Raw genomic sequence first — 13,711 nt, 5'->3', positions numbered from 1 at the left:
TCCCCTCGTGACCGTCGTTTCGCTGCAGTAACGGTCGCTCTTCTGACCCATTTTTAAGTAAACACCGAACCTTCCCAACGATGTGTGTTTTTACCCACTTGGTATAGAAATTGTTTTAGGAGTTCTCGAACTTAGTGCTGCACTGCTAATCATCTTTTTCGCTATTCGTATGTGTCTACAGCTCTAGATGTGTTGTTGCCTCCTGTTCCTGCGCTCTCAGTAACAGGATTAAGATTCATCATATGCAATCAATGCACGCATAAGATACAGTTGAAATATATTAATGTTTCGTTCCACATTGCAGCATTTCACCTTTTTCCATTAATATTTTGCTATGTATATCTTTACGAAAAGTGTGAAATAGCACAGTACAATTCTGTTTTAAAGCTGGAACCTTTACATCTGAAGATGATGGCAGCGCTGAGGTCGTTGCCTGCAGACAGTGCTGCCCTGGCTATGTAATATATATTACATATGTAATAGGTGTCAGAACAGAAGTGTAACCGATTTGTTTTAAGTTTTGATCTCCTTCACCCCCAGGTCATATTTGAGCAGGAGGGAATTTTTATACATTCGAGTACGGAAAGCGCTGAGGACCAAGATTCCCTTACAGCCGGACTGCTGCGCATCTTAGACAAGGTATATTTTAAACTTGTGTTAGTGAGAGCAAATTGACCAAATGGAGACAATTTCTGTTTACAGAGCCACCAGTTAGTGAGCAGAGCATCCATGATGAAATGTTGCAGTTTGCTGTACTTTAAAGAGCACCAAACGTGTGGCATAAATTTATGTTCTTGCCTCTTGTCATGAACAGACAGGAAGTTAATTGTCTATATATAAAGTATGTATGTAACTAATGTGGTGTCTGATTCTTTTCCTTGCGTTGTGTATCATGTATGTTTGTGTGTACTATGAATTGTATGTTTTGTTTTCGAGCAAACGGATAAAGAGCTTTAGACAAAGAAACAAATGTATTGGAGCACAACTTTTCATTTACTTGGCGTAGTCTTGACCAGACTGACAAATATAGAAAATCACAGCAGATGGTACAGTAAAGATGTAACTGTTGAGTTCAATATAAATCTTTTAAACTACTAAACTTGTTCAACAGTAAATGTAGCATTTATGATTCTTAAATTCGATATAAAAACAGAATGAATATTTTAAAAATACGTACTTTTCACTGCTGTCAGGGATCTGACTTTAACAGCAGTATGTTTATGTCGTTTACATAATGCAAAGTTTGTCATTGAAAGTGCAGAGTTCCTTCTGTTTTGACATGTCACACAAGACTGTTGAAGTATGTATACAGAGAAATGCTTTAACCATATTGTTTCTTTTCTCAGGATGGTGACATATTGGTGGAATATAAACCCATGGAGGACACAGTAGATCCATCCAACATGCTGTGTGCTGGCAAGGTTTGCTTGATCTATTACAAGCCTTTAATACTTGTTTGAGATGAGAAGAGATGCTCTCATTTTCAGTTCCATAAAAATGAACTACTTTCACCATATTTCGGTGGGGGCGGGGGGTGTAGCGCAAGTGAATTGTGACTTTTACAGCCTCTTCTGAAAGCAGGAGGAGGACAGTTTCCTTTCAGTGGCCAGTGTGTGTGACTTAATTTCAGTGTTTCTAAGTTGCTGGTTGTCCCCAGCCAGGCTCAGTTTTTGTGATCAAGTGGTTTTTACATTTTGATGTTACTTTATAGCAACACCAAGACACATCAGTTTAATTATTGGTTGATTTGTTTGCATTGTGTCCGTATCTTGCCCTTTTCTGAGTCTTATTATAAAGAAATATTTTTCATGCATATTCTGGAGTAGTTAACTGCCTGCTCAAAGGTACATCCCTAAACCTGGGATCAGAACTAGCAGCCTTGAGGTTAAAAGTCCCTGTCCTTCAGCATAATGCCATCTGGTACCTTAAGGCATACTTCCTGCTGTGAGCTTCTCTTCAGTATGGTGACTTTAATGTCTTGCTACTTTACTGAAGAGTGACTGACCTGTGGCCATAGGATTCCAGCTCAGTCATGGAGTGGACCCAGTGTACAGGAGACCGAGGCCACCGACTAGTGGAGCATCAGCTGAGCTACGAGACTGAATGGGACATGCTCAACACAGTCTCCTTCAAGAGGAAGCAGTCTACCAGTGGTGAAGGTTGGCATTGCAGTCTGGATGTGACAAGTCTTTGTATATTGGAATGTCCAGGAAAGAGCTACCTGATTTTCAAGGCACTGCTTTGAAATTTTCTATTGCCTTTCAGTTAGATGTTCAAGCAGTTTTAGAACCACCAGATGGTTTTTTTTGTATGGAGTAGTTCTGTAAATTCAGACCTTGAGGAAATGGCTCTTCCCTGTTCAGGTATTTGGTTTTTTACAGGTGAACTGGCCTGACTGATGTGACATAGATGGTCAATGCTAGGTTGTCTGTTTATTATTGGAGTGTTTACTTTCAGCCTCGCTGAGTTTAAAGCTGACCGGCTGAGACTGGAGAAGCTTCCCTTTTCTCGTAACAATGGCTTGAATTTAGTCAGTCTGCAAATATTTGGGGGGTTCAATGATATTGACTGCTCTAGAGAATTATTTTTTTGTAACAAGTAATATCTCTGGTACTTCAGAGTCCCATTCTCATAAAATAAGAAGTTGCTGTTAGCTGTCATGCTACCTGCTGCCCTGTGGTGTGAGTTGACACCCTTAAGGTGAAGAGTACATTTAGAAGGACCTAAGATGAGGGCTACTCCAGATAAGCCAATAATGAAGTGTCAGTCTCCATAGTATGGCTGTGAAGAACTAACTTGCCAACGTCAGAATAGTTTTGTTTTGCTTTATGAAATAACCACAGAATACCGCGTATATGCGTGTTATCGATGGAAGTGGAAAATTCCATGAGCTCTGCTATTAGCTATTCCAAGCAAATTCCATCAAGGCAAAGATGAGTTTAGAGGCCTTGTAGTGTCTATGCAACTTGAATTCAAAAACTGCTGTGTCCTCCCTGTGAATAGTGGAGGATATTACTGCAGTGACACATGGCTAATTGATGCAGGAAAAAGACTAATTGCCTGGGTTTGTCCTCTGTGAAAATGGCCCACAATCAATCTCCAATGGACACTATATATTAATCAGCCCTTGCATTGCCCACTTGCTCCAGGTACTTTAAATGTCAGCCTGGATGAATGAAACAGGGTTAGGCTTTTGTCCATGTATTGAAAATGACGTTTGGCTCTGCAGCTTTGTCACTTGTAGTTAAGAAAACCTACTGAGAGTCTCACACCTGTAACCCCCATTGGAATCGTGGAATGCTTATGCTTTGGTATGGTATGTGCCATGTCTAAGTTCGTCAGCGTCAGGATCAATCTTAAACCCTCAGCACCCGCCATTCCACTACTGCAGGACTATGGTGGCTTATTAACTGCTGAAAAAGCATCCTGGGTCTAAATGTACTGAAACAGTCATGTTATCCCCTTGTTGGCTGTCCTTGTCTGGTATCTGTCTGAGTTCAAACTGGGTCAAACTTCCTGTAAGCTTTAGTGTGTATTGGAGGTGGAAATGGTTTTCTTGTTTTTGAGTATACAAACTGTATATGTGCAGACTGAAATCTGGTAAGCAGCTGTTAATGAGTACCATCGGCTATTGTGGGCTTAGGGTTTCTCCTTCCCAATATTAAAAAAAAAAAAAAACCACCAAACAAATGAGTATGGCTTCTCTCATCTTAAGTGTAAAGGGAATGTAATGCAATAGGGCTAGAATAGGGGGTTCTGACTGACATATTTGTTTCTCTCCTTCATCTCCAGGTCTCTCAAGCACTGGACATGAGCGGAGTAAGGGAGCCTTTTCCTTCAATGTGGGGGAGCTCAAGTCTATCATGGTGAAGACAGAAGGCTGGTCTCGCCTGGTTTTTCGCCTTAGGGAGGACTCTGGCATGCCTGCTCTGCATTTCCACCAGGGGGGGAGTGAAGCCTTCCTGGATGCCCTTCGAAGATTCGTGCACCTCGTCCAGTATGTTCCAGTAATGTGGCCTCCTAATTGAAAGCTTACCAGGCTTAGATTTGAAGGGTGGTTTGCTCTAATGTTGAAGTGGTTTTAGCAGTTGGTACTTTTCGGTCCACTTTCTGAACGCCCTGTGTGCTTCCAGCCTCTTTGCCAAGTTTAATGGTTTAACTAGTATTTACAGCATCCAGGAATGCTGGAATTTCTGACGTGCTGCCTCGTTCCACTGTCACACTCTACATTTTTGTTCTGAGAGGTGATCTCAGATGGCATCCGAAAGTGTGTGGTGCTCCAGTTTCCTCCCAAAATCCAAAGACATGTTTCAGGTGGATTGGTGACTCCAAGTTGCTGGTATTGTGTATGTAAGTTACACTGCTCTGATATTTACTGTAGATGGGTAAATAATTGTCTGCAGTTTAGTGCAATGTGTCTAGTATCAACTTCATGCAAGACAACTTGTATTTATAGGCTGTTCCTGGATTACAAATGAGTTACATTTATTCATTTAGCAGATGCTTTTCTCCAAAGCAATGTACATTTCATAGAAAATACAGTTTGAGTTCCGTTCCTAAATCTAAGTCAAATTTTTACGCAAGTCGGAACAGTTAGGCAGCAATCGGGTGTGGCACAGCTGGTTTGGCCTGTGCCCACTGTGTAGTGGGTCTGGTGTTCGAGCCCCGCTTAGGGTGCCTTGCAGCAGACTGGCAGCCCGTCCAGGGTGTGTCCCCTCCCATTTCAGCCTCGCGCCCCGATGTTGTCAGGTAGGGTTCTGGCTTGCCGCAGCCCCACTCAGGACAGGCAGTTGTTGACGATGGATGGATGGAACAGTTAAGTGCAGTTCATATCTAGTGTCAGTCAAATGTTTCTTAGTATATAGTATATCATGTACCTTTCTATGCATAACAAAAATTAAAGAAAGTCTTCTGGATACACTAAAACATCTTTAATATAAGAATACAGTAATAATACAATGTAATGATAAATGTAACTACTGTATTTATAATGGAGAGAGACATGGAGATAATGTTACTACAGTATTTGTATTGGAGAGGGAGGAGGAGAGCAAGAATGTGTGTGTAGGTATAAAAAAAAAAAAAATTTAACTCTAATGTTCACTTTTTCAATATTTGTTAGTGTTTCACCTTTATTCCGATCACTTTATTTCCGCTTTAGTTTCAATTGTGATTGTTTTCTTGGATGCATCATCACTTGCATCACATTTACGCTTTGGTGCCATGGTTAAGAGGGTAAAAACAAAATTAAAGCCGACCACAGTAACACACAGGAGACAGCAATGTGGTTTTTGTCATACTGAGCAGGCAGGCGACTGAGGTAGGTGTGTGGACCCAGTTGCGGGATGGTTGTCGGTACACGGGGGAGCGGGCGAGATTCGCGGTCGGGGACAGGTGCGGGTCGGTCGATGCGCGAACGTGGGTCTCGGGGAGAATCCGATGTCGTGGTCGAGGAGGCGACGCAAGTGTCGGGAGCAGGAACGAGGAATTGTGGAGAACGAAGGACTTGACGGGTAGGTTGTCACGGGTTCACTCGAGAGCGCTGGAGAGACGGGTTTCTCAAATGAGATTCCGCAACCGGTGTGCTCAGGTGCGGCTTCTTCATACCCAGCTGCTCTGATTTTGGGCAGGTGTGGATGTTTGTTGTTCAGTCCGACTGGGGGAAAAAAAGGAAGTCTTTTGTCCTACTCCAACAAAACGCAGTAGATGCATAATGTTTTGATGCTCATCACAAAGTAGTGCCAATTTATTACAAATTGTTGTATGTACAGCAACTTATTTTTAATAGGCAATTAAAGGTAATTATCGTGTGCAACGTGAACTTGAGCTAAATCAATGTAAACGTCTCACTGCATCAGTTGTTAGGTGCGCAAAATAGAAGTTTCCTTTTCACAAATGTAAAGGAATGTTTTGTAAGCCAAAGCAGGAGTCTCTAACTCTTGTTAGAGCAGAATAACTTGAATGGCTGTATGCTGGCTATGACTGTGTTTGCGCGTTTGAGGGTGATGGTTATACCGCTCATCTCCTGCAGATGGCGGTATTGTACTCCAGCTCTTCGAACATCTGCTTCTTCCACAATTTATTAGTGTCAAAGTCTCAAGTTTCCACTGTTACCTTCAGATGGAATGAATATTTTGATTATAATTTTATTTTCAGTTGTGACAAGTGCAGGTGTTCCTACTTTTGCAGCACAAAAGCTTTTGGCACTCTAACAATTAGAGCAGAATAGCAGATGCTCACGTTGATGAATACATTGCACAGCCCAGCCGAGAAGCCTGTTTCCTCTGTTATAATGCATTAAGCCTTTGAGTAGACATGGTTAAAAGTGTATTTATAGAGTAGGCTTTTTTTTTTTTTTTTTTTTTTTTTTAAATAAATATATACTTAGTCGTGAACTGCTGTGTACTCTTTGTATTAGCATATGGATATCTGCTGGATGTTTGAATGCCATCTGGACTGGAATGAAGATGGAGTCCTATGGGCACAGGTGCTGTGGGACAGGCATTCAAACACGTGTGTATCGCACTGATGTGTGCATGCCTTGTCCCAAGCGACAGTCGAAAAGCAAAACTTCACTTCAGCTGATCCAAATGCTTTGGAACCCTCTTCGCAGTAGCTGTAGTAAATCATGTAATCGATTGCAAGTATCATTTTTGGCCACGTGTGTGAGGAATTACAGGGTTATTGAACTGCAAGTTCAGTTTGTTTTCAGATCATCAATGTGCTGATATCTGTCCCTGGATAGGATGTTGTTCCTACCCTCAGTTAAGTGCAATTCCTCTGGTTTCACATACAAGAAGCAAGACTGCTTTGTTTCAGGTGGAAATATTATATGCAGATCAATCCTCTTTGCTTCACCTAACACCATGCTGCCATCCCAGGGGTAGGGTAGTATTAGTACAGTATTCATCTCCTCCTTTCATAATTAAAATGTTTGGATTAAGTGAGTTGGCATGGATCTCTGTGGATGTCTCAGCTGCCATTGGAATTTAAAGTCGGCTGGTTGCATCTCAGCTGCCCACGCTTGCTCTTTCACAGCTGGGCTCCCATTACACAGGCTTGTTTATGCGATTAACCTTTCCCAAGTCCCAGGCACTGCATCGATTGTACCAGAAAATGGCAGGTTTGCGTTTAGTGTAGCTCTCAAAGATGTGCTCTCTTCCTCTTCCTTGCATTTTTGGTAGTGCTGTGTGCCAGTCAGTGTAGAGGTAGACAGTTGGGGTAACATTTACCTGGGGGTGAGGGGACTTAATGTTGAACGAAACTGTTACTTTGATATGACAGTTGTCATTTCATATCAGTTAGGAGAAACAAGGTTTTGCAGTCAAAAATCCAGTGTTGATATCAATTTCAGAGTTGTCAAAATGCTGACAGTTACAAATTCATTGATCATTTAATAAAATTTCTTATTTATTTAGCTGAAGCTTTTGCGATGGATGACATTCAGGATGTTGTGACATAATGACCATGGCACAAAATCGTTTAGAAGTTACTTCTAAATAATAAAGATTTTTTAAGGTTTTGAAATGTATTAAATAAGCTTCTAAGATGTATAGTGGAGTGTCAACTTATGTGGGGATAGTAGGATTGATTATTTAGATAGATGGCATTCAGCTAAATGGTAGTGCTCATTTGGCAGACTGTTTAAAACAATCTGTTAGTTGCTCTTAGGTTTCTTGTTCAAACTTTTGCAGATTTTATTTTCCAGTTGAACAGTTTTTTTTTCTTGGCCATAGTTTTATAGTTAGTCATTTGAATGGTTCTAAGGTAATGGATTTTTTTTTTTTTTCCTCCTTATAGAAAGATGCTAACAATGACCATGTTACATGTCAACTGATATTTATGGTGTCGGTCCTGTCAAAAACAAATTGTATAATGGACTGAATGTGGATGGGGATGAATTTGCTACTGCTGCATCTCCAGTTCTGACTTTTACCCCCTTTTATATCTTATTTTTTGCACTGGTCCCTTCTTTTGCAGCTTCATCTTACACTTCATATTTGTCATGCAAAATTCTTTATTTTAATATTTATTAGTCCTAGCCTGTAAAAGTTTAGCTGAATAACTATGTAGCAATTAAAATACAGCAAATGATTTTTCTTCAATTATACCATTATTAAAATAGCTTAGCTGGACAAAGTTTTTATTTTCTTGGTCTGTGAAGGCTTCTGGCTTTTGTTTAATTAGATCCAGTCCAGTGTTATTGAATACAACATACTGCTGCAGTTAATTAAAATGGCCTAGGGCAAGGTACTCAAACCATTCTAAAGAGCTTGGGAAAACCAGGAAATCAGGGTTGCAGAAACAAGAGTCTTGGGACTCCCCAGTATTGCTGAATTTCTGTAAAAAGAAAGCAGTTGAATGCAGCCACTGTACAATACAGCAGGGTGGGTGTATGTATGTATGTGTGAAAGAGAAAATCTTGGTAAGAATGCAGTTCAGTTTTCATCCTTGTGATATATCCTCCTGAGATGCAGCAAAAAGGTACTTTTGATTTATTTCTAGGAAGTAGCTGATGCCCTACCACCAGATGTGGTATCACTTAAAAGCACAGAATGAGAACTATAAGCCACATTAAGAATCAGCATTGCGGCATATGCTTTTTGAGATTCACTCTAAAGTGACTCTCAAGAGTAGAGTGGGGGGATAAATCAATGTGTCCTAGGACATTATGTACAGTGTTGTGAAAATATGGACCCCTAATTGTGTTAGTTGTGACCTGTGCAGCAGTGAGCTTTGCTTTCTTTAGTCTGTCGTAAATAATAGGGTGTAACATTGTGAGGTCTTGCAACAATGGTCATGGCTGTAGCTTGTAGTGGAAGGTGATTTGCTCTTGCTGGAACAATAAGCATGTACAGTATACTCAGGAAGTTGGTGGGCCACAGTATTCTGTTCATTAGTCAGCACACATGATACCTTCAGTGTTGTCAGTCGGCAAATTAATATTGCATAAAACTTTTTCAGTACAGCCAAACCTCAAGATGTACCCATTCGAGTTACAAGAAAATTTCAGAGCCTGATTTTACTCCCAAAACTGAGATCAGGTGAGGAGCTGTTCTTTATCTCCAGCTCTCCTTCCCTCTTCAGGTCTCCCAACGATGAGTCTTGCCTAATAGTCAGCAGCCAGAACAAAGCCCTCTCACAGTCCTTTGAGAATCTGTTGGATGATGCCACATTTGGGCTTGTGCAAGTAGGTACTGCTTCTCTGCCTCGAGGTTATTTATCAGAGGGAATTTGTTCCCCACATACTGATAATTTCACTTGTAGACATTTTGCTGGAAACTTGTGCCCAGCTTAAAGAAAAACTATGTGCAAGGTAAGTAGTGTTTTATTGAGCTATGTGAAAAACATGCTTTAAATTTCCTTTCTGATCTCTGTAACAGCTTATATTTGTCTTTTTCACAGCCTTTTCTCAAAAGTGACATACAGCTGAGAGTAAAATTTAAAGCAGAATATTTTTCATGGAACCCCTAGCCTTTAATATAGCTGAAGTAGTCTTACCTGGGGGGGGGGGCTAAACTCATTTGGCTGAGCAATTGGAATTGTCACAGAACATTGCATACATTGTGACATCTATGATCTGTAGCTGAACTGAATACATGATCCAAGGTATGCTTGACATGATCCTCTTCAATCTCATGTTTTACAGAAATTTAAGAATGACCCATACACAACAACTTTGGGTGGCTTTTCTAAAGTCACCAACTACATCTTTGATGCCTTCCGTGGGCCTGAGCTGCTGCATCAGCAGCGGCCAGCAGAGGAGGTGGCTGACCTTTTGAGCGAGGTTATCCCTGGCCTCGAGGTCAACCAGCAGGAGGAGCCTGGGTTTGAGGTCATTACCAGGGTGAGTACAGCTGAGAACATCCACATTCACTGCCTTTCAGGTATTCCTGAGTTCTCAGTGCAGGTTTCTCATGTATCGCTCCTTCCAGTTACTCATGGAGTGCACTTCAGTATACATCCCTGTTATTTCAGACTGCACAAAATTATTTTTCATCATCTTCACCTTAGTTGGAAACTTATCCATTGTCTAATCTTGTAGGAATGACTGTCTCGCTGTTTAATTTGACTGGTTGAGACTGATTCCAGAGGCAACTTGAGGTGTCTTTACGCTGTTGTGAAAAAATGTTGAGAACTTTACTACTGTGTCATGACACTATGAAGACGCCCAGATCCCAGGCCACTTGTTACTGCATTTACTGTGATGCTGCCCTATATATGAAAGTCTGTGTCTGCACTGAGGTGTTACACCAAACTACAGCTTGCAAGCTGATATTTCTACCCCTGATACGGTGTCAGCTGGCCCAGCCATTTTCTGAAGTCAGACACAACCTGTCACTTGAGATCAGTGGCAGAGACGGCTCTGTCGGTCAGCCCCATTGTCTCATGTGTTCTGTATAACTCGAAAATATTGGGTTCGTTACAGCCAACTTGGCCTGTTCCAAAAATGGACATGGTGGAGCACTGAGGCTCCCAAAAGCACACTGCACACCAGGTGGCCCTTACAGGGTGGCCACACCAGGCATTTTGGTTCAAATTGAAACTGACAGGCCACCACACTGCTGGTCACAACCCATTAGAGGTCTTGAGCTGGACTATAAATCATGCAGCAGTGGGAGTGACTGGTATGCACCCCTCACTGGGATGCGTTGAGCAGTTAGCTTTGAAGATGCTTTTATGCAAAGGCATGTGTAGTCTTGATATCTTACACTCTGCTTTTGATAGTAAATACTGGCTCTAGGGTACAATAGTGGAATGAAAAGGAAAAAATCTCTACTGCTGGCTGACTTATCTGTGAATACTGGGTTTTGTTCAGAACAAAGTGGTCAGAACTTTAGCTCCTGTACTGAGCAATATCAACACTGCTGTTGACTCATGCTCAGTTGACCTTTGAGAAGGAACAAATTCCACTGTGTAATTATAGTGCCGATGACACAACTGCCAGTTACCTTGATGCCACATTCTATGCATAGATTATCGTTGTGCTTTCAGTTTGCCAAAGGCTAAAAACATAATTTTTGTAACAGCGCTAAGTGCTACCTGGACAAATGCTTTATTTTGTTGGTGAAATTACAGCTGGACACACACAAGCATAAAGCAGTACCTTATACATTAGACTTAAAGCTTTAATCTTGTGGTTACAGCTAAACAAAATAGGTGGAATTGGTTTCTCAAAGTAGTCAGACGAATGTGCCGTTTCCTTGTTTTGCAAACAATTGAGTTATGACGTTTTGAAAAATGTTAATTGTCAGTAACTGCTGGTCCAACATACAGTGCTAGGCAGGCCTATGGATTCAGTATTACCCCCCCAGGTGATGTAGTTGTGTTACACTATTACTGTGTGACATTATATCTGGTGCGGCATCAGCTTTAAACCCTTTTTTCACTCAATACACTGTCATCAGGAAATGAAATACAAAAACAGCATGAGCTTGTTCAGGCACTACTTTGTATTCTGGGTTTCTTACGAGATGGCACCCTCTTCACAGCGGGGAGGGGTAGAGCGCAGCATTAATGAGACATCTACATATTCCAGATCGATCTGGGTCCTAGGCCCGAAGTCCGGCGGAGGGAGCCTGTGTCAGCCGAAGATTGGACAGAACACATGGATATAGAGGGCAAGGTGCAGAATGTCTCTCATCTGAAGGAGCTAATCTTCAAAGGGGTAAATGCTCTCCCCCCCGTCAACCATTCTTAGTTTTTTTTTTTTTTTTTCTTCCCCCCCTTCCCCCCCCCCTCTCAGCTATGCAGTAAGGATGTTTGTCTCCTTGACTCACAGGCTTAATTTTTTTAATCAAATCTTTTGCACTTAAGATTTTTTATTTTTTTTTTTTCTATTAATTGGACCATTAAGTGAGCATAATCAAGCAGGCTTACCTTTTCTTTTAGGTTCCTTCTGTTACACATTTTGCCATAGTTTGGAATGAAAAAAATTTTTTTTTTTTTTCCCCCCAAATTTTTCTTTATAGAACATTCTTTTCACACAGTGACATGGCACTTAACAAGGATCAAAGACATAATACAAATAAAAGGTTGGCTATGCATTAAATTACTGTAAAGACTATATTAGTTGTTGAAGCTGTAAGTAAGCAACCAGTCATGGAGGAAAGGTACAAAAATGGGACCAAAAGGTGGTGGTGGTGGTGGGGGGGGGTTCTTGTATGCGTGTTATCCAAGATACAATATTTTTTCATCTGCAGATTTGAAAAGGTTGGCTTTTAATGAGTCCATACTCGAGTCTTTCCTCAATGGATGGATTTGTCTCATGTCAGCAGATCGACAGTTATTGATCTTCCTCAACCTGCTGAGTTTGCCTAGCAGAGGCAGCAGATCCTCAAGCCTGGGGTCAAGTCACATGTTTTGTGTAAGGTAGCTTGACTAGCCTATGTATGACCCAAGTACTATTCATGTGGTCTGCCACTGTGGAGGGTCTGAACATCCTCATCAGAGGATAGTGGTAATGTGACCACTGGGATGCTTAGTTTGTCGTCATTATTACAGTCTTAACTCTTCTTTTTCTCTGGCTTCAGGGCCTTTGCCATGCAGTTAGGAAAGAAGCCTGGAAGTTTCTGCTAGGCTACTTTCCATGGGACAGCACCCGTGATGAGAGGAAGAGCCTGCAGAAGCGGAAAACGTGAGTCCCTAATATCAAATCTTTCTGGATTCCACATGCTGCAGATTGAAGCATTTGTTACAGGGTATAGAGCCACAGCAGAGGGAACTGATCCTAGACACTGGGCACTACCTTCTTAGAGTAGTGGGTGTCATCTTCTTTGTGAAGAGCCTATCTTGAGGTTGACCGACCAACCCACATACACAGCATATCCTAATTAGCACTGTTAAGGAGCACCTTGGACCTACAGAGCTGCCCCCCCCCATATTGGGAGATGTGGGGTGGCAGATTAACGGCAGCTTGAAACCATTAGGCTTGAATCCTGACAAATGGGTTTTGTAGTAATGGCTAAATAATTCTTTTAAGAGAAAAGATGACAATGGAGCGGTAATATGGGGTGAGCGATAAATGTAGAGCATGAGGGCCCCCTCCTGTCTTCACACAATCTTCTCCCGTTGTCCAACATACAGGGATGAATACTTCCGGATGAAGCTACAGTGGAAGTCAGTGAGTGAGGAGCAAGAGAGGAGGAACTCCCGATTACGAGATTATAGGAGTCTTATTGGTAAGTATTTCTGATGTCCAGAGCAAGAATGCTAATCATTTTGGATGCATTTTATGAAAGATGTCTTCATGTATGCGTAGATAAGCACTGTTTTGGGTGTCGACCCCAGCAAGCTTTAGGAAAAGGGAGTTGGAATGCAGAAAAACAAAAAAGGCAATTGTGCTTAGAAAGGTGAAGTCAGCTATCCATTGATTGAGGCATGTTTTATTCATTTTTTTTTTTTTATTTTTTTATTTTTTATTTTCCCCCTTCCATTCCTTTTATCGCGGCACCACAGAAGTGTCAAGCGTTAATGAGCTTCATCTGTGCCTCGAGACGTGCCCTAGCCATGATCCAGTCTGGGTGACTGAGTGCTGAATTATTCTGGCATTTCCCTCTTTGTACAGTTCACTCTACTCGTGACCCTATCAGGAGTGTGCTTGAGTTATAAAGGTTTGCTTTTTATTGCCCTGCTTTTCCAAATGCCATCAAATTAATATGAGTTGTTTTGGCTAATTTTATACGCACCCCACTTTTCAACTTCAGTTTTC

At 41.4% G+C, this 13,711-nt stretch overlaps 2 protein-coding genes across 6 annotated transcripts in view; one reads left to right on the top strand and one right to left on the bottom strand.

Moving 5' to 3' along the window:
* The window catches only part of ttll1 (tubulin tyrosine ligase-like family, member 1), a 917,975-nt gene that overhangs the window by 774,842 nt on the left and 129,422 nt on the right, over positions 1–13,711 (bottom strand). The gene's annotated exons all lie outside the window — the stretch shown is intronic.
* The window catches only part of tbc1d15 (TBC1 domain family, member 15), a 30,887-nt gene that overhangs the window by 932 nt on the left and 16,244 nt on the right, over positions 1–13,711 (top strand). For all 5 annotated transcript variants that reach the window (XR_001966708.2, XR_001966710.2, XM_018765787.1 and 2 more), the window contains exons 2-10: positions 541–639; positions 1,347–1,421; positions 2,018–2,159; positions 3,793–3,997; positions 9,088–9,190; positions 9,650–9,847; positions 11,540–11,668; positions 12,534–12,637; positions 13,087–13,181. Coding sequence is in view for 3 of the 5 variants with exons in the window: in XM_018765787.1 (XP_018621303.1) it covers positions 541–639; positions 1,347–1,421; positions 2,018–2,159; positions 3,793–3,997; positions 9,088–9,190; positions 9,650–9,847; positions 11,540–11,668; positions 12,534–12,637; positions 13,087–13,181 (1,150 nt within the window). In the remaining 2 variants the exon portion in view is untranslated. The remainder of the gene's footprint in view (positions 1–540; positions 640–1,346; positions 1,422–2,017; positions 2,160–3,792; positions 3,998–9,087; positions 9,191–9,649; positions 9,848–11,539; positions 11,669–12,533; positions 12,638–13,086; positions 13,182–13,711) is intronic.

The sequence above is a fragment of the Scleropages formosus genome, chromosome 5, assembly GCF_900964775.1.
Source record: "Scleropages formosus chromosome 5, fSclFor1.1, whole genome shotgun sequence".
NCBI lineage: Eukaryota > Metazoa > Chordata > Actinopteri > Osteoglossiformes > Osteoglossidae > Scleropages > Scleropages formosus.
The sequence above is the reverse complement of the archived record's forward strand: the minus strand, read 5'-3'. Positions and strand labels throughout refer to the sequence as shown.